This window comes from Nilaparvata lugens, chromosome X (assembly GCF_014356525.2).
Source record: "Nilaparvata lugens isolate BPH chromosome X, ASM1435652v1, whole genome shotgun sequence".
Lineage (NCBI taxonomy): Eukaryota > Metazoa > Arthropoda > Insecta > Hemiptera > Delphacidae > Nilaparvata > Nilaparvata lugens.
In genome coordinates this window covers 73371452-73398175 of record NC_052518.1, presented here as the reverse complement: position 1 = coordinate 73398175, position 26724 = coordinate 73371452, and the positions used below count along the sequence as shown (strand labels likewise).

The 26724-nt window shown below is 35.1% G+C and overlaps 1 protein-coding gene across 1 annotated transcript in view; it reads left to right on the top strand.

Annotated features, from left to right (window-relative positions):
- LOC111060212 (mannose-1-phosphate guanyltransferase alpha-A) overlaps window positions 1–26462 on the top strand; it is a 38715-nt gene extending 12253 nt beyond the window's left edge. Inside the window, exons 4-7 of the mRNA XM_039441601.1 lie at window positions 16622–16784; window positions 19406–19685; window positions 21048–21312; window positions 25676–26462. Coding sequence (XP_039297535.1) covers window positions 16622–16784; window positions 19406–19685; window positions 21048–21312; window positions 25676–25776 — 809 coding nt within the window. The 3' untranslated portion in view covers window positions 25777–26462. The remainder of the gene's footprint in view (window positions 1–16621; window positions 16785–19405; window positions 19686–21047; window positions 21313–25675) is intronic.
- Window positions 26463–26724: the final 262 nt, after the last annotated feature.

Sequence of the window (26724 nt, the reverse complement as noted above, 5' to 3'; positions counted from 1 at the left end):
TGGACGTGTTGTACCCTCGAATTGAATTGGTTGTACATTATTATTATTATTATTATTATTATTATTATTATTATAATTTCGTTACTTGTGTATGAACAGTCAAAGAATTAAAGAGCGACTCAAGTGGTGAAAATCGGAACTTACTGTATGTCAAACTCTCAAGAATTTCCTCATTGTAGAATAAATACAGTAATGATTGAATGTGAATATATTATTATTATGTAAATGATTTTGACACTCCTCAATTAGCTATAAGCTAGAGGAGTACCTAAAAGCACTGAGTGTATTATGATTGTAATGTAATTTGAAGGAATGAATAAATTGAATTGAATAAATTGAATTATTGTATTATCACGAATTATTATCATATTATCACGAAGGCAGTGACTATTATAATAACGTAAGAATAAGCAAGTGAGAAATAAGTGCTTCAGTATAAAAGTTGAAAGAAAAATAATAATGTTTTAAGTTATTTTTTGGCAGAGAACTTGATAATTATTGTGTAAATAATATTTGCTACGAGTCATGGGAACTTTGAAGTCGGTAAGCCTAGATTTCGAAAAAGTGAGGTTAGGAAAACAAAAACTTTAACCAACAATCTTAGAATTTAACTGTTATTCAGTGAAATATTATCAATAGATTAAATATGGATTGTTCAGTCTGCGATAAGGCTTTGCCGATTGATAACGATTGTGTGGCTTGTGGTGTCAATTGGAATATCACTTTCACTGTTCGGGGGTATCTAAGTCAACATGGAAGGCGAAAAGTGCCCAAAAAAAGCAGAATGGGAGTGTCCTCAATGTAGGGGTGCAGCAAGACCAAGGAAAAACAGTACGGAAGAAGAACTCACCGATGGGACACATTTGATGCTGAAACGCCTAGTGGAGAAGATGCTCAGTGACCATGAAGCAGTGATGGTGAAAAAAATGGAGGAAATGAAGAAGCTGTTCACTGGAATTGAAGAGAAAATTGGGGGGGTTTTAGAAGAAATAAAAAACCTTAAAAAGAAGACAGAAATCTTAAAAAGCGATATTGATGACTTAAGAGTGGACTTGGAATGTGAGCGACAGTATGGAAGAAGCAGAAACATCATCATATCCAGTATTCCGTTTTCGAGGAATGAGGATCTGAAAGAGAAAATACTCACGCTTATGAAGAAGATGGATATTGAACTTAGAAGAGAAGACATAACTACTCATCGCCTGCCGCCGAAGAATGCAGAAAGCCCAACTATCCTACAGCTGAGCTCTCGATCAGTGAGGGATATGATAGTTAAAAAGGGCAGGGCGATTAGACCTACCACGTCCATGTTCAACGAGATCAAGACAGTCAAATCAATTTACTTCAATGACCATCTTACCCCCTATTTCAACAATTTATTCAAAAAAGTGAAGGAAATGAAAATCACAAAGAAATACACATTTCTGTGGATGAATGGGTACAGAATAATGATTAAAAAAGATGAGACAGCTAGAGCAATAAAAATAATAAGGTTTGAAGATTTAGAAAAAATAATATAAAGATAATTAAAAGTTCTCAAGGCCAGGATATTACATTTACAATTTAATTAGTAGCTCAATAGGTTAAGTTACTATCTTTTCTCCCTAATAAATCTACCAAACAATAATATTATAGGTATAAATAAAAATATAACCATAAAACTTTCTAGAAATCAAAATTTTTCAATTAAATGAAGAAGATTTAAATAACGACAGGGATTTCAGAGTATTTCAAGACTTGGATCAGTCCAAAGAATTTTTGAAGAAGAACAAGACAGTGAATGAACTAAATATTTTATGCACCAATATTAGATCACTCAGAAAAAATTGGGATACATTGAGAGCAGAAACTAACAGTATAATCAATGAAATAGATATTCTTGTGCTTAGCGAAATTAATATTAATAGTGAAGAAACAATTCAGGGTTTTACAAGTATATTTAAATGTAGGTCCGATGGGAGAGGGGGAGGTGGATTGGGAATTTTTTACAAAGCCGGTATTAAAGTTGAGAAAAATGAAATAGATTTTGTTTCTGCTGAATTAATATCTTTTAAGTTTTGTGATAGAAATACGACAATAATAATCATAGCTATTTATAGACCACCTAATCAAAATGTGAATTTATTTAATGAAGAATTAGAGAGGCTTTTAACATCAGAAAGAATGAGTCAAGAAAAAAATATTATCATGGTAGGAGATATAAATATATGTTACCTGTCAGATATGTATGGTTCGAATAATTATATAAGTGTACTCTACTCTTATGGTTTATACAATACTATACAGAAGCCAACTAGAGAGGAAACATATGGTAACACAGTTGTATCATCATGCCTAGATCATGTTAATGTAAAGTTAGATCCTAACAACTCTTATATTTCATTTTTGATTGAAAGCAAAATTGCAGACCATTACTGGACAGGGATTAAATTGTTAGAAACATGTACAGATGGTACACACCAGACTATGGAAAATGAATATAAAAGTGTCATTTTAACGGGGAGAGTAAATGAATTGATTCTAACTGAAAATTGGTGGCCGATTCTAGACTTGAGAGAACCATCAGATATTTATAATGATATAGTCAGAAGGTTCGAAAATATATATGCTAAAAGTGTCATAAAGGTTAAACAAAAAACTAAGCAACTACATAATTCCTGGTTCAATGATAGAATTAAGCTGATGATAGAGAGAAAGAACTATTTATGGCAAATGGTTAAAAGAGATAAACATAATGTGGATTTGAGAAATCAGTTTAGAAACATACGAAATAAGTTAACAGACATGATTCGTAATGAGAAAAGGAAATACTATTATAGGGCTTTCAATGATAACTCCAACAATACTAAGAAAATTTGGGAAATCATCAATCATTTTATAAATAAGAAGAATAGGCCGTCTCTAAAGGAATCAATTAAGTTAAATTTCAATATCAATGAAGATAATCAAATTATGAACCTAACAGAGAAATTTAAAAACAGCTTTAAAGAAAAAATAGAAGAAATTACAACAGAAATGAACGGGCAACACTTTGATATAATACCACATTTAAAAAGGTATACAATAGGGGATAGGATGAGTATGAATTTTAAAAAAATGAAAGAACATCAACTTTATAGTATCATTAACAAACTAAACAATAGATCATCTGCAGGACCTGACAAAATTAGGCCAAAAGATATAATAAATAACATTTTCTATCTAAAGCTGATCCTGATGCATTTGATTAATAGGATAATTGAAACAGGAAAAATACCTCAGCGCCTAAAAATAGAACATCTCAGACCAATTTTCAAGAATGGAGCAAAGAAAAATGTAGGTTCTTATAGGCCAATAGGATCAATCTCAGTAATTATGAAAATTCTAGAACATTTCATCTGTATGCAATTGAATCAATACCTGATCAATCAGAACATAATAAATGATGCTCAATATGGGTTTATTCCAAAAAAATCAACAATAGATGTATTAGAAAAACTAACAGAAAATATATTTGAAGCTTTAAATGACAATAAATTTGTCATAACTGTTGCAACAGATTTGACAAAAGCATATGATTTGGTTCCATTTCTCATTTCTGAGTAGCAACAGATATATATTGATTTCCAACAGGCATATGACACTATCAGTAGGGTGAAAGTGTATGAGGCACTTAGAGAGTTAAATGTCCCCACAAAGCTGATCCGTCTCATAAGTATGACAATGAAAGGAAGCAGAGCTGTGGTCAAGATTGATGGAAGTGTTACAGATGATTTTGAGGTAAGAAGGGGACTGAGGCAAGGAGATGTGCTGTCAACCATGTTATTCAATGCAGTGCTGGAAAATATTATCAGAAAGGTAACCACCAACAACCCCGGGGGCACACTCTTCAACCGGATGTGCCAAATAATGGCTTATGCAGATGACGTGACCATACTAACAAGAAACAGGAGGGAACTGACAGAGATCTATGAAAAGCTGGAACATGAGGCAAGAGAAGTAGGCCTGGAAATTAATATGCAGAAAACTAAAGTGATGGTTATGTCCAGGAGGCCAGTGAATGATGGAACACAGATACAGTTATCAGGTAGAACCTTTGAGAAAGTGAAATCATTCAAGTATTTGGGCACCCTAATAACGGAAGAGAATAATGTAGCAGAAGAAGTGGATGCTAGGATAATGTCCGGAAATAGGGTGTATTTCGCCCTGCAGAATATCCTGAAGTCCAAAAATGTGTCAAAAAAAGGCAAAATAAAAATTTACACAACAGTTTTAAGACCAATAGTAACATATGGGGCCGAAGCTTGGACATTGACTACACGAGAAGAAGGTCTGCTTCAGAGATGGGAAAGAAAGATTTTAAGAAGAATTTTTGGAGCAACCAAGGAAAATGAAATATGGAGGATGAGAACAAACGAGGAACTAGGAAGATTGTTCGAAGAGACCAGTATTTTATCTGTTGTGAAAAGTATGAGGCTGAGATGGGCTGGTCATGTGTGCAGAATGCCGGAAGGGAGGGTGCCAAGAATGGTGCTGGAAGGCAAACCCGGAGGAAGAAGATTACAAGGAAGACCAAGAAAGCGGTGGGTTGACGATGTGGAAGAGGATTTGCGCAGACTGGGTGTAAGAAGATGGAGAAGAACAGCAGAATGTCGAGAGGGGTGGAAGGATGTGGTTGTGAAGGCTAAGGCTCTACATGGGCTGTAGTGCCAATAATGATGATGATGATGATATGATTTGGTTAATTATGAAATTATGTTACAAAAAATCAATAGAATAGGTATTCGTGGAAAGCTATTCAACTTGTTTGAAAACTATTTTGAAAATAGAAAAATACATGTTAGTATAGATGAATATATTAGTACCGATTATAATCAATCCTGTGGACTTATTCAGGGCAGCATTTTGTCTCCTGTTCTATTTAATCTGTATGTAAACGATCTAGCTAGTCTCAGTTTCAAAAGTAAGGTGCTGCAGTATGCAGATGACAACCTGCTATATATGACACACACTGATCTAATAATGGGCATAAGTTACATGCAAGAGGATCTCAATTTGGCTAATAAATATTTTTTCAACAACGGTATCAAGATAAATTCACAGAAAACAAAGGTAATTATATTTAGAAATCCTAGAATTAACGTAGGTTTATACAATTATAAATTAATTTGCCATAAAGCAGAATGTCTAAGATATAATAATTTGAGAAACACATGCGGGTGTCAGCATTTGGAATTCAGTGAGAATATTAAGCATCTAGAAGTTGTTTTTGATGCAGACATGAAATTCAATTGATATGTTGAAGATTATTGTTAATATTCTAATAGGTTAGTTAGTAGATAGGTTAGTTTGCACATAGCAGACAATAATAGGCGATTGGCAGGCCTGAATCTGCCGGTTTAGTACGGTTTGTAATAGCTCCTTTTAAAACTCTAATTATTAAAGTATTACCTAGTATTTCTCCAGAGATTTGTGATTCAAACCATTTGGAAGTGTGAGTTCATCAAGTGAAAAGATTTGTTTAGTGCTAGAACAATCTATTTTAACTAGTGTCGTATTTCTTATGAACTAACCTAGAACTGAATAATTTACGAAGAGTTGTAGTGGATTGTTTTTCATTGTCATTCTCACTTCAGTACTCGTCTTATCATTTATCTTGATAACCGTAAACTTGACTGTCGTTTGTGATATAAACATTCGGTGACTCACCAGTTACCGGTAGACTATCTATAACCTAAAAATTGTTAAACTTTTAAGCGGGAAGCCAAGACAGCTGTCAATCAGCTGTTTTTGACAGTTCTTTCCACAACTGACCTTCCGTACTTTCTCTTCGATAGTCTCGTTTGTTTTCCTTCCAATAATTTCTCCTCTTCCTTGTTCCTCATTCTTTCTCAGGAGCTTCCAATTATATCCTTGCTTTGACGGCTCTCTTAGCTTGAAGACCTTTTCCTTTAAATAGTTCCATCATTATCATCCACAATGTCTTTAAATAGAGTAAACAGACTTACCCGATCGGGCCGATATAATATTATTCAAGGAATGGACGACGAAATTGAGAGTTTAAGAGAGGGTCTTGTTAACAGGGAGGTGATTGATATTGCTATTGACTTGCATGCTGCTCTTGTTGTAATTAGCAATAAATACACCAGTGAAGCTATTATTGACTTTATTCCCATCATGACATCTCTTTTGAATAAATACGACACTTCTTTGAAAGAAAATTCTGATTTAACTAATTTGCTAAATGATGTCAAATTCGAGAAGGAGTCTTTAATTGAAAAGTTGAGGATGGAAAGAGAAACTAGAGCTATAATAGTCGAAGACTCATTATCTATGGAGAAACAGACGGAAAGTGAGATTTGTGCCTTGAAACTCAATATCAGGAACATGGAAGAAGAACTACGGTTGTTACACTTGGAAATGACATCAAAGGATGAGATAATTAAATTATTAGAGTCTGATTCTAAAAGAATTTCATCAATATTTAATTCTGGCGAAATTAACCTTGGTGCTAGGCTCACTCTCGATTCTGATGACCCTTTCATTGCACCTCGATCATATTCCAAAGTGGTTCACGCATCAATTCCTGATCCTGTGATCACTGGAAATCGGTTCTCGCCTCTTAATGTCGATGAATCGTTATCGTCACCATTGGAGTCTGGACGGCGTAATTATAGGGTCACAGCTCAGGTTCATAGATCTGCCGCCGGTTCACCAAATACGGGCAAATCCATCTTTCGCAAAAAAAGGAAAGTAGTTATTTTGTCGGATAGCCAGGGGCGCGACATGTACAAGTATCTGAATGGGTTGTATGATTGTGATGTATTTGTTCATTGTCAACCAGGTGCGAAGATGAAGCACGTCATTGAAAGAGGTCTGTGTTTCACTAAGGACTTAACCCGGTCTGACTGCGTCATTGTTATGGCGGGAACGAATGATTTCGGTAGACTTGAACCAGGTCATCTCACCGTAATGCAGGGACTTGATGTGATTGAGGCTGCTGATTTAAACACTAACATACTGTTGTGTGCCATTCCTTACCGCCACGATTTTCCGTCCGTGAATGACGACATTTGCTTCGCCAACTCAGCTATTCAAAATCGACTTGTCAACTTTGAGGGAAGATCGACAATGAAATTCTGTGGTGTTAGCAGTACGCTGACGCGTAATTACTTCACGAAACATGTACTGCACTACAGGATCTCAGCTAAGAGACTGCTGGGAAGGTCGATAAGCGAATATGTGAAAAATACTCACAATCAGATTGTGAGTGATCGTTCTGTGACTGTAGTAAATGAAATGCAGTTAATACAGTCGGGCATCCCGAGAGCGCCGGATTCTCCTATCTTTCGTCACATGGAGTCCTGTCCTGTTACGCCAAACCCAAGCTGCTCTGATGCTCCCCACACATGTGTTGATGTCAATGTGAATCCAAGTGAAATTTCTTCTGTTTATTCATCTATTGAAACAATTGACAATGACATTTCTCATATTGAGACAAATGATTTAAACTAATAACTAATGACAACGATCTTGTTTCGGCCAGCCGACTTGTACACACTAGTCATAAGGTAAATAGTAATTATAATAGTAGTATTGCTCGTTCTGGTACTTTCAGGAATAAAGGGGGTAATCATTCCACTGAGTTGAGTTTCCTGTCGTGGAATGTTCAGGGGTTGCGGAATAAAATTGATTATATTGAAACTATTGTAGATGATAATAAAATCCATATAATGATGATAACGGAGCACTGGTTGAGAAATAACGATTTGAATTATGTAAATATAAATAATTTCAAATTAGGTTCTTATTTCAGTAGATCTAATAGAATTCATGGTGGTTCAGCTTTATTCTTAAACGATTTAATAGAGTTCAAGGAAATGCACAGAGTGAAAGAATTATCTGTTGAAATGGTTTGCGAGGCTTGTGCGATTAAGTTGCCTTCATTGAACTTGATAGCTGTTGCCATTTACAGGCCATGTAGTGCTTTATTAAGTACTTTTTGTGAATTCCTGGACACCTTGGATAGAATATTGACTTATTTATCGGCCTTCGACTGTTGTATTGTATTAGGTGGAGACTTCAATGTAGACTTTAACTTGGAGAGTAGCTTCAGAGATGATCTTTGTAATTTGTTGGCCAGTTTCAATCTAACCATCACTACAAGACAGATGACAAGACCCGCCAGATTAGAAGCCGGAGGTTCCTGCATAGACAATATCGTCACAGATATCCATTATACTCGATGGGAAAGTGCAATTCTATATACGGCATTTTCCGATCACTTAGCTTTAACCCTGAAAATAAAAATTGATAATAAATCCTTTGTCAGTAAGACACGCAATAGTCCAATTTTTTTAAGACAAATTAGCTCAAGTAGGACTAGTATATTTTTAGCATGTATGAAATCAATCAACTGGATAGCTGTTTACAAACTGATTGACCTAGATGAGAAAGTTGACATGTTCTATGAACTTTTCTTGTGGGCTGTCAACTCGGCTTATCCACTAGTCCTCAAAAGTACATTAAGGGGTGCTAGGAGTAAGTGGTACACACATGAATTGAGGGACTTGAAAGCGAAATGTGAACAACTGTTTCATGTATATAGCATTCTCGGCTCAACAGCGGTCAAGTTAGAGTATAACAATCTTAGAAAGACTTACAGGTCTAAAATCAAACTGGCTAAACTCAATTACAATAGTAAATTCATTAATGAGAGTAAAAACAAGAATAAATCAGCCTGGGTAGTAGTAAAGAAGCACCTTGGTTCAAATAATTCATCTCTGGACGATGCTTGCAAGTTGTCTGTAGATGAAATAAACAAGTTTTTCTTGGAAAAAATAATTTTACAAAGCAAAGATATCCCTAAGAGTAGTTTTGACTTCAGTCACTATGTATCATTAACGCCTGAACCAGAAACGAAGTTTAGTTTTCAGGAATTCACTGTTGAGGAGGTTTTTGACACAATTCATAAAATGAACCCCAGCAATTGCTTAGATATCAATGGACTCAACTCCTCAATATTAAAAATAGCAGCTCCATATATCTCAGAAGTCCTAACCCATCTGTTCAATATATGCCTAGCGTCAGGTATTTTTCCTGATAAACTAAAGAGAGTCAAAATGATACCCGTGTTCAAGAAGGGTAATAAGGCCAACATTGAAAACTACAGACCCATCTGTATCATAGAAATAATATCAAAATTGTTTGAAATGCTCCTTCATAAACAGCTTGTCAATTACTTTGAAAACAACAGTCTACTTTCTCGAGATCAGTACGGTTTTCGGAAAAATCTTAGTACTTCTGATAATGTCTTGAATCTTATTGAGGGAGTCATCAGTAGCTTAGAGCACAAGAGACTTGTGAACCTCAGAGCATTTGACTTTTCTAAAGCTTTTGAGTCAGTGAAGCATAATATTCTATCTGAAAAGCTTTCTTTTTATGGCCTTGACAAGTTAGCTGTGGATCTAATTGGTTCATACTTGGGTCGCAGAATGCAATTTTATTTGTCTATAGAAAGGGCAAATTCTTAAGTGGTAAGCTGGTTAGATTTGGTGTCCCCCAGGGTTCAATACTTGGTCCACTGTTGTTTATCATTTACATAAATGATTTGTCAGGTGTGATAAGGAACTGCTGTGATCAAACACAACCCTATCTTTTTGCCGATGACCTGGGCTTATTGGTGAATGGGACGAGAAAACAAAATGTTGACACAGTTGTTGAATTGAGCACATCAAATATAATGGATTGGTGTGCTTCAAACAATTTGTGTCTCAACCTCCTGAAAACCTGTGACCTACAGTTTAGCTTCAACCCTAGGTTTACTGGCACAGATTCCCTCAAATTCCTGGGTATCATGCTTGACTCGAATTTAAATTGGAAAAAGCACATTGATTATACAGCTGGTAAACTAAGTAAGGGTTTGTTTGTCCTACGTAGATTAACTCACATAGTTAATCATGAAGTTTTAATGAGTGTCTTTTATGCTCTCATCCATAGCCATTTAGCCTATGGGATTCAGCTCTGGGGAAATTGTTCGGCATCTATTAAACTTTTCAGACTCCAGAAGAAGGCCATTCGAATAATTTGTCAGGCACCACCCCTAGCAACATGTAGGCCGCTCTTTCGTAAACTAGGCGTCTTGACTCTCCCATCTTTATATGTTTTTACTTGTCTGATGTACATGAAAAAAAACCTTAATGAATATAGTCAAAATGGTGACATACATAATTATCATACCAGAGGAAGGCTGAATCTCAGAATTGATTCTCACCAATATGCGAGTACCCATAGGAATTGGAGAAACATGTCCATTAAGCTATTCAATGAGCTTGCCCCTGAAGTAAGACTGTTGAGTACCTCACTATTCAAGTCACACATAAAAGGCTTACTTACAGAAAGATGTCTTTATTCTGTTGGAGAATTTTTTGAATAGCTTCAGTGTTCATCTGTTTAACTGTAACAGCTTTGTTGTGACTTGTGTTGGATCCCGTTTTAATACCTGCTATTTATCAATTGCTGTTGTTAATTGCTATTTACCAATTTAGTTGTATTTTTTTTTTACAAAATTACTACTTTGACTATATTATTATTATTTTAAAAATATTTTGACTGTTTTTAATTTTATTGTATATTGACGTTTGTTACAACACTTTGTGTTTTATGACAATAAAGGATTATTGATTGATTGATTGATTGAATAAACTGCACTGTACAATGGGAAATGGAAAAGAAAAAACTATGGATGAATAAATAAATAAGAATAATTTTAATATTGTAAACAAAAAAGTGCTTTAGAAGCAGTTGAAAATGATTAAGAGAGTGTATATTACAGTTTGTAGTATAATAAAATGTTTTTTTGGAGGATAGGTTATGTTTTTGTATTCTATGACTGTGTGTGTGTTGTAATATTGTTGATGTGCATGTTGGTTCAGCTAGTCAGCTGTTCACAGCCACCTAAATGCAAGAGACAATAATGTCTGCAAGGTTGATCACCAATTTAGTAGAATATAGAGTGTAGTATACCAGAAACCAGATGTTATGCAAAACAGATGACATAAATCAGTTATAATATTTAATAGTTTGTTGATTGGAATTCACTCTATCCTACATGTTTTAATAGAGATTACACACGTTGAGTATTAATCTTTGAGACTTATTTATTTCTAATATTCTACATGGCGCAGTCGGTAAATAAAAATCACAGCAAATGTCAACCATTCGACGGAACAACCGAAGATTGGATATATTGGCACGAAAGGTTCAAGATTTTCCTACGAAATGGAAACATCAAAAACGAAGAAAAAAAACGAGACTTACTACTTGAGAATCTGGGACCGCAACCATTCAAGATAGTTTTCGATTCTATGCATCCGACCCCCATAAACAACATTGGATTTAATGATGCGATAGAAGTCTTAAACAAATACTACACGAAACCACAAGCACCTCTATCCCAGAGAGTTTGTTTTTCTCGACGATTCCGGAATGAAGGTGAGACCATAACTCAATTTGAACTAGATTTTAAGGTTTCTCGCAGGAAATTGTAATTTTGGTGATAACCTGGATGAACGTTTAAGAGATCAGTTCATATTAGGCATCAACAACGATAGTTGGCAACTTTAGTTATTGAGAATGCATGCATCAACACAAACAACTTTTACAAAAATAGTAGAATCAGCAAAATTGCTAGAAACCGTTAACCTTCAACAGCAAGAAATTAAAAACAGTTCTACAAATTTGAATAGAGTAAAAATTTCTGATAAACATCAGGCAATGGAATCTAACCCTCAAAAGTACAACGAAAAATATGAAAAGAAATTGACTCTAAAATTGAACAAAAATACACATTGTCTCCGTTGTGGAAACCGGCGACATTCTGATGGTGTCATGTGCACTGCAAATAACAAATTTTGTAAAGCTTGCGGAGGTAAGAACCATTTTGCTAGAGCATGTCTAAAAGTAGGGAACGCTACAATTGTAAAAGACAAACAGATAAATCAGGTCCGCGAAAATTTATCAATAGAAGATGACAACCTGTCACTTTCCGATATTGAACATATAAGAACTCTGGAAAAAGGCTGTAAAGTAATGGTGAACGTTAAACTCAACAACACAGTGAAAATGCTGTATGATCCAGGTGCCGCTTACAGCGTTATTAACGAGAAATTATGGAAAAAAATTGGAAGTCCCATTTTAAAACCAACAAGAAACCTCACGGCATACACAGGGATTGACATTGAAACACTTGGAGAAACACATATAAATGTCAATGCTTTTGGTGACTCCAGGAAATTACCAGTAATTGTTATAAAGAAAGATGACATACCTTTGTTTGGACTTAATTGGGTCCTCAAATTCAATCTACCCTTACCTCCCGGTGCTGAAATATGCTCAGTAAAAAAAACGATAAGCTCTCCACAAAAAAAGAACTCAGTTTTGGTAAATAAAATAATCACAGATTTTTCTGATGTTTTCAATCCAAATCTGGGAACAATAAAGAACTGCAAGGTACTTTTCCACATGTCAAAAAATGCCATACCAATAGTTGCAAAACCACGTCCAGTTCCGTTTTCCTTAAGAAAAGCAGTAGAAATGGAACTACAACGTTTAGTAGACAGTAATGTACTATCACCTGTAAACACAAGTGAAGAACCTATCACATGGTCCTCACCAATAGTTATTGTGGTGAAACCTACAGGAGCAGTCCGGATATGTGCTGATTTTAAAACCACCATAAACAAGTTTATAAGTCCAGACAACTATCCCCTACCTAGGTTTGAAGAAATCACTTCAAAACTTACAGGAGGGAAAGAATTCACAATTATTGATTTGAAGGATGCATATCTACAAATGGAAGTTGATACTTCTGTACAAAAGTATCTCACTATTTCTACTCATAAAGGATTTTTCAGATATTCACGCCTTCCTTTTGGGATAAAAATAGCAACAGCAGCTTTTCAGTGTAAAATGGATCAAATCTTGGCTGGCTTGGAAGGCGTTGCATGTCTTTTAGACGATGTAATAATAACAGCTCCCACAAGAGAAGAACACATTAACAGAGTCAGGGAAGTGTTAAAACGTTTTGAAAACAATGGACTTCGAGTACAAACCACAAAATGTAAATGGTTTGAGGAATCAGTAAACTATTTGGGACACAGAATAGATCAAACAGGTATACACCCCACAACTGAACACATCAAAGCCGTAGAAGATATGCCATCACCGAAAAATGTCAAAGAACTAAGATCCTTCTTGGGATCAATCAACTACTACAGTAAATTTGTTCCACATTTACAATCACTGTGCGTTCCGTTACACAAATTACTTCAAAAAGGAGCAAATTGGCACTGGGATAAAAAACATGAACAAATCGCTACAAAATTGAGACATTTATTAACAACATCAGATACTTTAGCTCATTATGATGAATCACTTTCTCTAATTCTTGCCACAGACGCAAGTGAAGTCGGATTAGGTGCAGCTCTTTTTCACAGATATACTGATGGTACTGAAAGGCCAATTTTGTTCGCATCAAGACGACTTGACAAAGCTGAAAAACGGTACAGTGTGATTGAAAAAGAAGTATTAGGTTTAATTTTCGGAGTAACACGTTTTGAACAGTTCCTCTATGGCAGACATTTTGAGATTCGTACTGATCATAAAGCTTTAGTGAACGTTTTCGGTGAAAATGACTCTATTCCAAAAGTTGTTTCCAACCGTATTGCTAGATGGGCTTTAATTTTGAGCTAATACGACTACTCAATAAATTATCACAGAGGTGCAGATAATGCAACGGCGGATATGCTATCAAGGTTTCCTTTGGAAAATGTATTGAAGTCAAAAAACGAAAAGTTAGGGGAAAACAATAGAGCACATCTTTTCCACCTTCGATTTCAAGATATACCATTATCAACAAAGAGCTTACAAGAAACAACAAAACATGACACAACACTTGCAAAAGTTACAAACTATCTCCGAAGTGGTTGGACAACAGATACAAATGTAAACAAAGAACTACTACCATATTACAATAAACGAGAAGAACTATCATTTGAAAATGGCATACTCCTCTGGTCGGGTCGTTTAGTCATACCCACAAGATTAAGAACAAAAGTACTACAAATTCTTCATGAAGGTCATCCAGGAATTGTAGCAATGAAAGGAAAAACACGATTCCAAGTATGGTGGCCTGGACTGGACAAAGATTTAGAGGAACATGTAAAACACTGCACCGCATGTCAAGAAAACAGAAACAGAGATGTTGAGATGCCACTTTTCTCATGGACTCTTCCAACAGAAGTGTGGTCTAGAATCCACATAGATTTCGCAGGACCATTTTTAGGGAAAATGTGGTTAGTCGTTGTAGATGCTAGATCGAAATGGCTCGAAGTAATACCCATGTCAACAACCACAACAAAATCCACGATCAATATATTACAAGATCTATTTTCTAAATTTGGCTACCCAAGAATAATTGTAAGTGACAAGGTCCTCAACTGACTTCGTATGAATTCCAAAATTTCTGCAAAGAACTGAACATAAAACATGCACGTATCACCCCATATCACCCAAAAAGCAATGGATTGGCGGAGCGTTGTGTACGAACGTTCAAAGAACGTATGGGAATTTCAAAAGGAAGTACTGGCACCTTACAAGAAAAACTAAATTAATTTTTATTCGCTCATAGAACATCCCCAAAGAGAGCAACGGGAAAAACACCTGCTTTTATGATGTTCGGTCGCGAGTTACGCTGCAAAATAGATCTATAACTACCAGATGTTAACGACAGAGTAGACGAAGAGTTAGTTAGACAAGGGAACAGCAAGCCGAGAGTCAACGCAAAGGTGTTCGGAGAGGGCGATGGCGTATGGGTACTAGACAGATCAGGGAAAGGCTACAAAAAAGGAAAAATCGTTAAAGTAAATGGACCATACTCATACCTAGTGAATGTTGAGGAAACGATGAGAAGATGCCACGCAGATCAACTGCGATATGCAGATTGAACTTAAGAAGAAAGGGGGAAGATGTTTTAATAGAGATTACACACGTTGAGTATTAATCTTTGAGACTTATTTATTTCTAATATTCTACATAGAGTGACTAATATTGTGATTCAAGTGGTAGAAATTAGAACTTTAATATCAAATCCCAGATAGAAACTATAATAGACTTTCAATTTAGTTTATTGAACACTTTACAAAAATTTTCATTTGTAGTATTTATAGAATGTATAACTATTATGATGTAGTATGAAATTTGAATACTCCTCAATTAGCTCTAAGCTAGAGGAGCAACAAAACACTGTATGTATATGATACTATGTAACTTTAAATGAAATAAATTGAAATTATTATTATTATTATTATTATTATAGTTCCAAAGATAGCGAGTGCCATTATATTGTCCAGCTCATGTTTTAGAAACCCAAATTGATCGAGTCCCCAATTATTCATTGTAGTAGTAAAATGAATAAAGATCACGCTACCATTGTAAACAGTTAGAATTCCAGACGAACAGTAAGCAAAATCTTACAGGCAGTTTTATAGAATGTGCAATGAAACGATATAGATTATTTGTTGTTCAAATTTAAATTAGATTAATCAATTCAATAAAATTTAGAAGTTTAATAGAACGCAAAAGTTTGTTGTTAATAAAGTCCCATGACTTGCCCATTAGTATTTTAGAGTACTCTTAATTCTACCCCCTGGTGGCGGTTAAATTATTTATACCTATCTCACAAGCTATAGTTTTAGTTGTTGCTATGTGACGCCTCAGGTGGTTCATTTAGTGGAGCTCAGAACTAAGAGTCTATCTTGCCAAAATGGTGCACAGGAATCTCCCATTGTGCCTGCTGAGATAATGGATATCATAAAGGCTTGCAGAGTTGGTTGTTGAGTTGAAGTCAGAAGACCTCCTACGGTCAGTATATCGACACTAATAACAGGTGTTTTTGTTTCCCTTTTTTTCTCCTGCTTCTTGTTTATACTGCTTCTTTCATCTCTTTTTTATTCAATGAGAAGTCACTGGGCTATCCGCAGGTCTCTATTATTAACATGTTCCCTAACTTGAATGTTGGATTTTTCTACTGAGTTGCATCTATTATTTATTTATACATTCTTTAATTCTACTATTATAGATACATAAGTATAATGTACACTAGTTTGAAATACTACCAAAAGTTGCTTTATTTTTATTTAAGAGTATAGTTTGTAGCATTTGAAAAATCTCTATTGCTTATTTCGTTTAGGCTCATTCAGGCCTCGGCAGGCTGACCAGAACTCACCTCTAAACACAGATGTATAGTCTTTGTAGGGGTATTCCATTCATTACTCTATTACAAGTATTGTGATTGTAGTCATTATTGTATAAATGCATTTTCTGGAATAAATTATATTTGGATTTGTTGAAATAAATAAAAACAATATAAAAACTTGTAGTACCCTTTATTATTAAAAACTTTATAATATTACAATAAACAATGTTTAATATTTTTATATTTTTTGTTGAAATATTTTAAAGTTTTTAATAATGAAGGGCACTACAAGTTTTTATTAATTTGTACAAAGTAGCCCATATAAGTGAAGTGTTTTGGATTTGTTATTATGATAGTTTAATTTGTATAATCCCATTTGATTTTCAGGTTGCATTGTAATGGATAAAGAGACACATGAAATAACACACTATGTCGAGAAGCCATCCACATTCGTTTCGACCCTGGTTAATTGCGGTGTCTACGTTTTCTCCCTGGAAATTTTTCAAATAATGGCTGAAATCTTCAACCGGAAAAACCAAGAATATTACAAGTGAGTCAAGAAGTGATTTTGATCTCCGTATTTAATATATACATTTTTTTCTACAGTTACCCGAAAGTGTAAATATTAAAAGTGTTCATATTTGCATCAACTATAGTAGGCGATTGGTAGTAGTTAGTATTTACGTGGGCCATGCATAGGTGAGGCCTGGCGGAGACTTCAGACTGTGAATGCGGTCTGCTTAATCTAACACCAGATGCCCTACAGTTACTTGGAGGCTGCAATTTAAAATGTACCTATCAACTTGTTGTGAATCGGTGTTTTACCCCTGAATATATGTTACTCATGTATGCTCCTTCTAAATTACAAGAGGGGTCGCCGCTACCTGTCTCCCCGACAACTAAGCTCCTCGCAATTTTTATCACAGGCGTCAGCCAACCCCCTGGCAAAATAAACCATTGCCGTCAACTAGTCTCCCTGACAGCTAATCCCCTACTGGAACGAAGAAGCTTGGTTGTCGGCGACAACGACAACTTCTTACACGCTCACGACAACCAAGCTCCCCGCCAGCTGATCCCCTGCTGGATATGAGGAGTCTGGTTGTCGTGATCGTATCCGACAACCAAGCTCCTCGCACGGCAACGACAAACTCGCTTCCCGACAGCCGATCCCCTATTGGGCATTGAAACCAGCTTGAAGCGGGCGGGGAAGAAGGTATAATCACAGACACTGTCTCACACATTCTATGAATTCGAGTATTAGAAGAAAAGCTTGTTAATGTTGTACACTTCTATCACTACAAACATTAAATCAAATAAACTATTTCTCTTCAGAATCCAACCAACTTGGAAATGTTTATATTATTGAATTGTCAAGCATTTTCAGAATGAGTGTTTGTACATCTCGCAAGTGTTTCCTGTATGTCTTTATATAATATATTATTCAAGTACGTACAGGAGCGGCCTAATGGCCATGCGATCCCTCCGCCCTGGACGAATTGTATCAATATATGTTACCAGTATATACTGATGCCACTAAATACGTTGAAAGCTGAACATAATTCAATGAACTTCTGTCCACGAAGTACGAGTGTATTCACTTACAATATCTGAACAGCTGAGGTTGGAAAAACAACCCATATTATCATAAAGATAAACTCTGATCTACTGTTTATCTGTCTGTTTACTGTCTACTCTGATCTGCATGAAATATATGTCAGTTTACTCGCGAAAACTCCGGTACTCAAACGTAAGCATTTGAAAATTGTATCTTGCACGCTGACGTCAACGAGTCTACCCGACAACCAATCCCTTACTGGTTAAGAGGGGACTGGTTGTCGGGACCATAGACGACAACCAAGCTCCCCGTCAGACAAGCTCCTCTCTCAGGAGCTCAGTTGATGCCGTCAACCAATGCCCTCGAAAGTGGCTTTTAAAGGAGCTCAGCTGACGGGGAGCTTAGCTGTTTGGGAACTTGGTTGGCGCGTTCCTGACAAGAGGGATACACAATTATTTCAACTTATTAACAAATGAATATTGATATGGATAGTTATCAAGAAAACAGCACTCCAGAAAATTTATTGCAATTAGCGAATACAGTATTATTGAATTTTCTACTTGAGAAATCATAGATTAAATACAAAAGAAAATACAACTTATTCTGTGTATGGTGTAAACCTTGAGTTTCAGTACCTAGTTCATTTGACGAGAAAATAAAGTAAAAGCATTGAGAAATCATACTCTCTAGAGATCTGTCTGTACACAGATAATCTTTTACTGTTACCATAAAACACACACATAATCGTATTCTTTTACCATAGACAGATAGACCTCTAGAGACTTTGATTTCTCAATGCTTTTACTTAATCTTCTCGTCAAATGAACTATAGGTAGGTTAGTAGGTAGTTGAACGTCTCATACTTCTCACCAACATGATTCTGAGCCAAATAATTCTCTGGACAAAGTGATCTCACTTTTGCTGTATTTTTACTCACATAGTAGCTGAAATCTATCAAAGTGATAAATGAGATAAGCCTACTATGAATATTGCCACTACTGGTAAAAAATAAACTTGGACCAATCACAGACCTTGAAGCCCGGAACGTTTCACCGAATATTTTCGACTGATAGACGGACAGTATTCTGTGACAGCTGATCCTCAAGAGCACACACACCTGCGTTAAAAGCGACTAGCACTAACTGTCCGGTTTTCGACATTCGACTGTACAGTCGAATAATATGAATAATTAAAGTACGTGATTCAGTGTGAATGAATGCATTGTCAGTTACCATTAATCAGTCTACAAATTAACAGCTGATCACTTCTATAAGCTTACAAGAGTAAACTTTATGTTATTGTTGTCTCATTATCAATGTTTCTTTGCTGTCCCAAACTTTGTTTTGAATGAAAAAGACTGAGAAATTGTCAAAAACCATAACTTTTTTGACAAGGTTTTTTGACAATTTCTCAGTCTTTTTCATTCAATATGAATAATTACCACAATATCAACTTCTCAACTACACAAAAAGTAAAACTTTGTTTTGTTTCGATGAACAAACTATAGAATCAATTTTTCGACTGTATGACTATCTGGTGTGTATTGTGGCATGACAACTGTTGGATTGTGTTTACACAATGTATGACGAGTAATAAAACATTATTATTTGGGACAGTTGTGAGGAAGTGATGAACGGGAGCGCCGAAGAGTCAGGCCGTATACGACTAGAGCAAGAGGTTCTCGGCCCGCTGGCGGCAACGGGACGCGCCTTCGTCATGCATACGACAAAATGGTGGTCGCAGCTGAAAACCGCAGGTGCTGCCATCTATGCCAACAGGCATTATCTACAGCTGTACAAGTCCCTCAACCCCGAACTCTTGAAGACTGACACTCAAGCAACCACTCTGCCGGATGTTTATATACATCCAACTGCTGACGTGCATTCTACCGCTGTGGTCAGTTGAATTAATAATGATTTAAGTAATTAATAATGATACATGATAATGATAGAAAATAATTATTACTTTTAATCAATTTATTCTCACATTACATTATATGACAGTGTTTACAAATTGAAGTAATCATTGAAGTAATTGAGTAATCATTGATAACAGCTGATATCTGTTTTTCAATATCGATAAGTATGAAAAGAGCATAAATAACAATAAAATAATAAATGGTAATTAAGTTTCTTCCTTACCACGTCAAGTTGGAAACAGATTTTCACTTCCTCTAGCTTCAAAGACAGTGCATACCGTAACACACACTTTGCGATAAATTATGAAAGATGCTATAATATATGTGATACATATAATGTATATCATTTGATACATATATTATAAGTCGTATGTGCATCTATTCACCACATATTGAGCGTGAGAAGTTGAATATCATGCATGAGCTTTTGTGGCGGTTATGCTTCTCAACAGATTGTTAAATTTCGAGTGCTATCTATTTGATCATGGCCACCACATATTTGATATCGTTCGTAACCGAACATGAATCTCTTGAGGATTCGAAAAAAAATTATTCATCATTGAAAAACCATATGAATCTTCATAGAACTTATGCGAAAAATGTAAAACAATGAATCTGACTTCAGTATATTACTATCAGGATTATTATGACTATGTTGACTATTATGGACTATCAGGTTTGTTTCATGCTTTTACTCATGGTTGTTTTTCCTTGTTGTCAAGTACTTGAATTTAATTAAAATGAACAATCAGTATCATGTTCTTAAGGAACAAAGAGAACAGTATATGCATCGCAACAGCTTAGTTAAAAATGTTCTCTCCAAAATATCCTCTTATGCAGAAGGAAACATACCTAATGAAGATGTTTTTAATATAAGAAAGCCTTTTCTTATGTTTTAAACATATTGGACGGGCCTAGCTAACTGAGAACTGAGAGGGTTCAAAATAATGCATGTAGAAGAACGCGTCAAAACACAGTGGAGCGGCGAAGGTAGATAGAAGCTCTGCATCGAGCTCTGATAGTATTTTTCGTTTTCATACGCGGTGGAACATTGGAACGACACGGGTAGGATGCTTCAACTTCATTTCCCGGTTTATTCTACCTTCGCCGCTCCACTAGGTTTTAACATTTATTGAGAAAATTCTGTTCTCTTTCAAGAAGACAGTAATTGTTATTTTTATTTGGCAATTTCAGGCTCTATTGTTTGAATTTATAAAGGACCATCAATATTGTTTGATATTCTTCAGTAATTTTCTTTGTTTCTTTAAAAGTCTTGACATTTTTCATGTTACACTGTGTACAATGACGAATAAAGATTGAATTTGAATGCTGTATTTCAGTTGGGCCCGAATGTTAGCATCGCAGCAAATGCCGTGATTGGTCCAGGGGCCCGCATCAAAGAGTCTATTGTGTTGGAGGCTGCAGTCATTGGTGACCATAGTCTTGTGCTTCATAGCATCATTGGACGCAGATCGCAGATTGGTGCCTGGTCCAGGGTCGAGGGCACGCCCAATGATCCCAATCCCAACAAGCCTTTCGCCAAAATGGACAACTCTCCTCTGTTCAACAAATTGGGTAGACTCAACCCGTCAATCACGATCGTTGGTGAGTTGCATCTTAACTATTTATTTATTTAGCGTATGGCAGATACACAAGACATTTAAAGCACATGAGTCTCAAATGTCTACATATACACTATATTTTTCAATTTCTTCAAGATGTTGTGTAGTTTTTGGTCAGGAGAACATAAGTTTGTCTGACGCCATTATATGCTAGTCCATTTAGCGCTACCCAATGAGCACCATGGAGGCGAACTAGCGTTACACATATTTAAGTAAAAAACTGATTGCTGGAACAATTTTGAGGTTAAAGAAGGTTGAAACTCAATTTTCAATTTTCCCAGAAAAAAAAACATTTTCAAAATTATCTTCACCATTACCAATGTCCAAAATTGCTTCAAATTGTAATTTATCACATAAAAACAATCCAAATATAGAATCTCTGTTTGAAATTTGCACCCAAAAAACGTTTAGCTATGTTGCAAACTATAATCTATTCTAAAGCCTTATCACAATAGGATACTTGACATTTCAATTCAATTTATTCACTATATTTTGAATCTATTTAAAACACTATTTATTTGAGTTCTGTTTTCGCATAAATTCTGCTCTGTTGGGCAGAAGAAGAGTACCATTGGCTCTGACATTGGAAAACTAGCTAGGCAGATAGCATTTGTAACACAGACGATCAAAATATTTCTGCTGCTCTTTTGAGACTTATTGATTAAATTTTTTTATCAAGTAAATTTTGTTAGTCGACTGGAACAGACTGTTCCTATTCTTCAATTTTTATGCACTACGGAAGAAAATTGAGCAGAAACTAAGTCGTTATCTCAGATTCAGAATTTGGAAGCTTACTTTTTCTAGTCCCAAAACTTTATTTTTTCTAAAATCGTTTTTATTGTAGCTCAAGAGGTCAACTCAGATCTCACAGTTTGAGTATGAAGATGTCTATTTTGTAATGGACTGTTATAGAGCTGTTCAGGTCTTCTTCATCCTCAATATAAATCTCTTCACTGCCCTTAATATAATATAGGAAACAAGAGAAGAATATATCCTAAATTATTAAAAAGTATGAATATTTTCAAGTATGAATATTTTCTCAAGTTGATGATTGACGAATATAAATACGATATCTAATTTTGAAAAGAATATTCAAGCTGGACTTGATTATCTGTAAAATAATTTTGTACACATTTTCTTTCACTACTTCGAAGTAGACTTTTTAAGTAGTACATTTTCTCTGTTTCTGCCAAAAACATTCATTTTCTGTCATAAATTTAGAAATCATGCCTTCTGTGCCTCTACACTCACTTAGTTACATTAACACTTCACGCAGGCATCTCCGTATGCTGATGAAGGTTCCCAGTACCTTGAAACTCGTTGGGGTTCTACAAAACTATTGTAAAAGTGATACTGCATAAGATTTGCTGAATTTATAATAAAGTCCAAACATACATTCAATACGTTTTCTCTAAAAAGTAACTTAATAAAGATTTCATTTATATACTTTGTAGAATTGAAAAGCTATTTTCAGAATACACGATCCAAGGGAAATATTTACATATAGTATTTGCTTTACACGCTTTTTGTAATTCGTATTAAATGCATGAGTGATACAAAGAGTATTTATTATTTATACAGAGTGATTCAGTTGTAGTTTACTATTCCAAGTTGATTATAACTTTTCTAGCTTACAAGTCTACCTTTTAGGATAACAAGATAAATGCTTGTAGCTCTGTGAAAAATAAACCTCGGTCTTCAGATTTTGGTAGGTCTAATTCAAAGAATTTTGAAAATTCATGAGTAGAACTCCCTTGAACAAAAAATTTTAATCACAAACCTGAATAAATGTTCAGTACACAAAACTGAAATTAGAACTGTAATAAACACTAAAAAATATTAACAAAAAGGAAAAAACCTATAAAAGTAGACCATGTAATTGCAATTACTCCAATGTGCTTTCAATCTATAGAATAGTTTTCGGGAGTGCCCAAGTACTGCGAGATTTCAATTCGTATAGTTCATGAACATAACCTAAAAGGTACTGTTCAATTAGGTTTTAAAGGTAAAAGGAAAGGTTATGGAGGTTAGGTATTGTCTTTTAGAAGGCAATATGATAATATTATTTGAAATTTGTTGATAATTTTATTTTAAATAATAAACACAAATAACGAAAAGTTGAAATACTCGCACTATTGAGATATCGCACTTATGAATGATACCCTCTTTTTCTTCTTGAAAATAACCTCTCTTTGTAAATAACTTTTGACAGCCGCGTGCTCTCCATTCTTTCGACATGCTCCAGACTATGAATCTTACAATGCCAACTCATTCCCCAAGCATTCAACAATCTCATTGTTCTTCCGTCTCCGCCAATCATCACCATTCCTAGCAGGTCCCATAATGCAACGTACAGTCTTTCTTTCTTTCTTTTCCCTTTCTTTCTTTTCTTTCTTCCTTTCTCTCTTTCTAATTGTCCATACTTCAGATCCGTATGTGATTATGGGACCTATCAAACTTATATACCGGCTGATTCAAAAAGGACTTTACAACTTTCAAAATTCATATAAATCTCATTAAACAAGGTACATAGCTGGTTTTGGTGTTGTCTCAAAGGAAGACACTCCAAGTTTTGACTCGCGTAGTCCGCTAGTGCCTGGTCGCGCCGCACAAGCGCTAGCAGCAGTTACGTCAAAGATGGCTGCCTTCACTGGACCCGAGGGTGCTAGCTGTGTGTTTTGGTTTGAAGTTTCGAAGTCTGCGACAACAGTTCAGCGTAATTTTCGAACACTAAAGTACACTAAAGATCCTCCTAGTAGGCCTACAATTTATGAGTGGCATAAATGTTTTGTAGAAACAGGGTGTTCAGTAAAACATACAAAATCCTCAGGTCGTCCAAACACATCTGACGAAGTCGTTAAGCAAGTGAGACAAAGTTTTGTCAAGAGCCCTACGAAATCGACCCGGCGTGCATCTCGAGAGCTTCAAGTCCCACAATCGACAGTTTGGCGAGTGTTGAGAAAACGTTTGCATTTGAAACCATACCGATTATTCGCTTTTACAAGCAATTAAAGACACTGATAACATTGCCCGTAGAAACTTCTGTGTGGATATGTTGAATCGAGTGCATGATGATGAACACTTCTTGGACAACATAATCTTTTCTGACGAGTCAACTTTTCATTCAAGTTGCAAAGTTAACACACATAACTATAGGATATGGGGCAGCCCTAAAGTTAACGTTTTTTGTGCGTTAAGTAAGAGGAAAGTGTACGGCACCTTTTTTCCAAGAGAGAACCATCAACGGGATAGTGTACCTTGATATGTTGCAAAAGTTTTTGATACCAGAGATCGATGAGGATGACCGAGAACGAAATGTTTTCTTTATGAAAGATGGCGCACCACCACACTATCTGACTGACGTCCGGGATTTTCTTTCCGGCCGCTTTCTTTCTTTTCTTTCTTGACGACCGCTTTCCAATCAGTGGTTTGGCCGTAATGCGCCAATTGCATGTCCCCTCGTTCCCCAGACCTAACACCGCTGGATTTTTTTCTTGTGGGGTTTCATAAAAGATATGGTGTACGTAACTCATTTGCCAGCCACTCTACCTGAACTTAGAGGAAGGATTTGCGCTGCTGTTGAGCAAGTTACTTCTGAAATGCTAGTGTGAGTCAGGGAAGAAATCGAGTATCGATGGGATGTCTGCAGGATAACCAACGGAAGTTACATAGAACATCTTTAGTTCAAGGTAAAAAAAACTTGGAGTGTTTTCCTTTGAGACAACACCTGGACCAGCCGTGTACCTTGTTTAATAAGATTTATATGCATTTTCAAAGTTGAAAAGTCTTTTTTGAATCAGCCGATATTATATTGTGAGTTTTTTGGAAATCAGTTTGCTTTAAAATCTAGCTACTGATAAATTATGTTCTCAAGATAATGGAGAATGAAATATTTTTCAATCTTTCTTTCAATTAGGTTTATGAGTACCTTTATTTATCCTGGAGTAGACTTTAATTGATATTAGACAATTTTTCAATTTATTCTCACATACATGAATAGGCCAATTCATTTATTTCATTTATTCTTACTTACATGCATATTTTTCCAGACGTTTGGCACATTACATCTAATGAAATACAGTAAAAATGTAAACCACTACGGTATTGTTCAACAATTTTGACCACGTAAAATATCAAATTCTAGGTAATCATCCTAACTTTTACAAAATACCTCTTCCTTGGTAATTAACTAGAGTAATAATTTTAAATGAATTAATCCTTGAATCTTATTTCTCTAATATAGTAGGGTTTTCATGTGATGAAGGACAACAATATTCCACATTTCAATAAAAATATATCATGAATATTTTAAAACTTTTTCATTCATTATTTACACTGATTTACAGGCTGCAGTGTTACAGTGCCAGATGAGATTGTATTGCTCAACTCTATTGTTCTTCCCTACAAAGAGCTTACAAGAAGTTTCAAAAATGAAATAATTCTATGAAAAATGTTTGAACATATAAATGTTCCAAGAGCTGCTGTTCTCATAGAACTATTATCGAAAAAGTAGACTTCTCTGGAGTGAAGGAAAGACTGCATTTATAGGAAAATGGTTCAAGGAAATCTCAAGTTCAATGAAATGGTATGTTGTGGACAATAATATGGAATACTTGAAATAATTTGATCAAGATTGATTAACACTTTTGTAATATTATTTTGAACAATTTTATCATTATTGAGCGGAACATTTGTGTTAATTCTTCAAATAAGAACATTCTGTGATTTGATTAAAAATGTTTATTCCTCACAACTAACACGAAAAGTCCAAAATATGTCAATATATAGGAGGATAGTATTTAATGTGTACTTCAAAATCTCCATTCATCAACAATTATTATATGTGGGGATCTTTTTGCTCAGGCCTCAGTTATTCTTACTCTACAAAATTGAAATATTACATAAAAAAATTATGTGGAGCAACCTTCAACTTGACTTTTTATGTTAATTATGTGATATATTCCAATAAATTTGAAATTTTGATCTTTGAATTTGGTCAATTTATGGAGGTGATCTTTTGTTCTTCTTTCCTACTATAGTAATTCGAATTTCTACTTGATGTGAATTTATAAGAAGTTGTTTTCAAAGTATAAATGAATATTTTCTGTTCAATAAAGCGCTTCACCTCTTGAATTAAAATTTCTTCCTTTGAGAATCCTACCACACCTTAAATTAATTATATTTAAGGAGGTTGCATGCTATTAGTTTTTATTTTCTTCTGCTATGAATCTGTCTTGGGAAAAACACGTAGAAAATTTTAATGTATTATTACATTATATACTGGTATGTAATTATAATTATTTGTATTTCACAAAGTATATGAAATGGTTATGGTATATATGTGAAGGCTTTGGTATAACATGCAAAGGTAAGGTATACACCTACAATCTTTTAT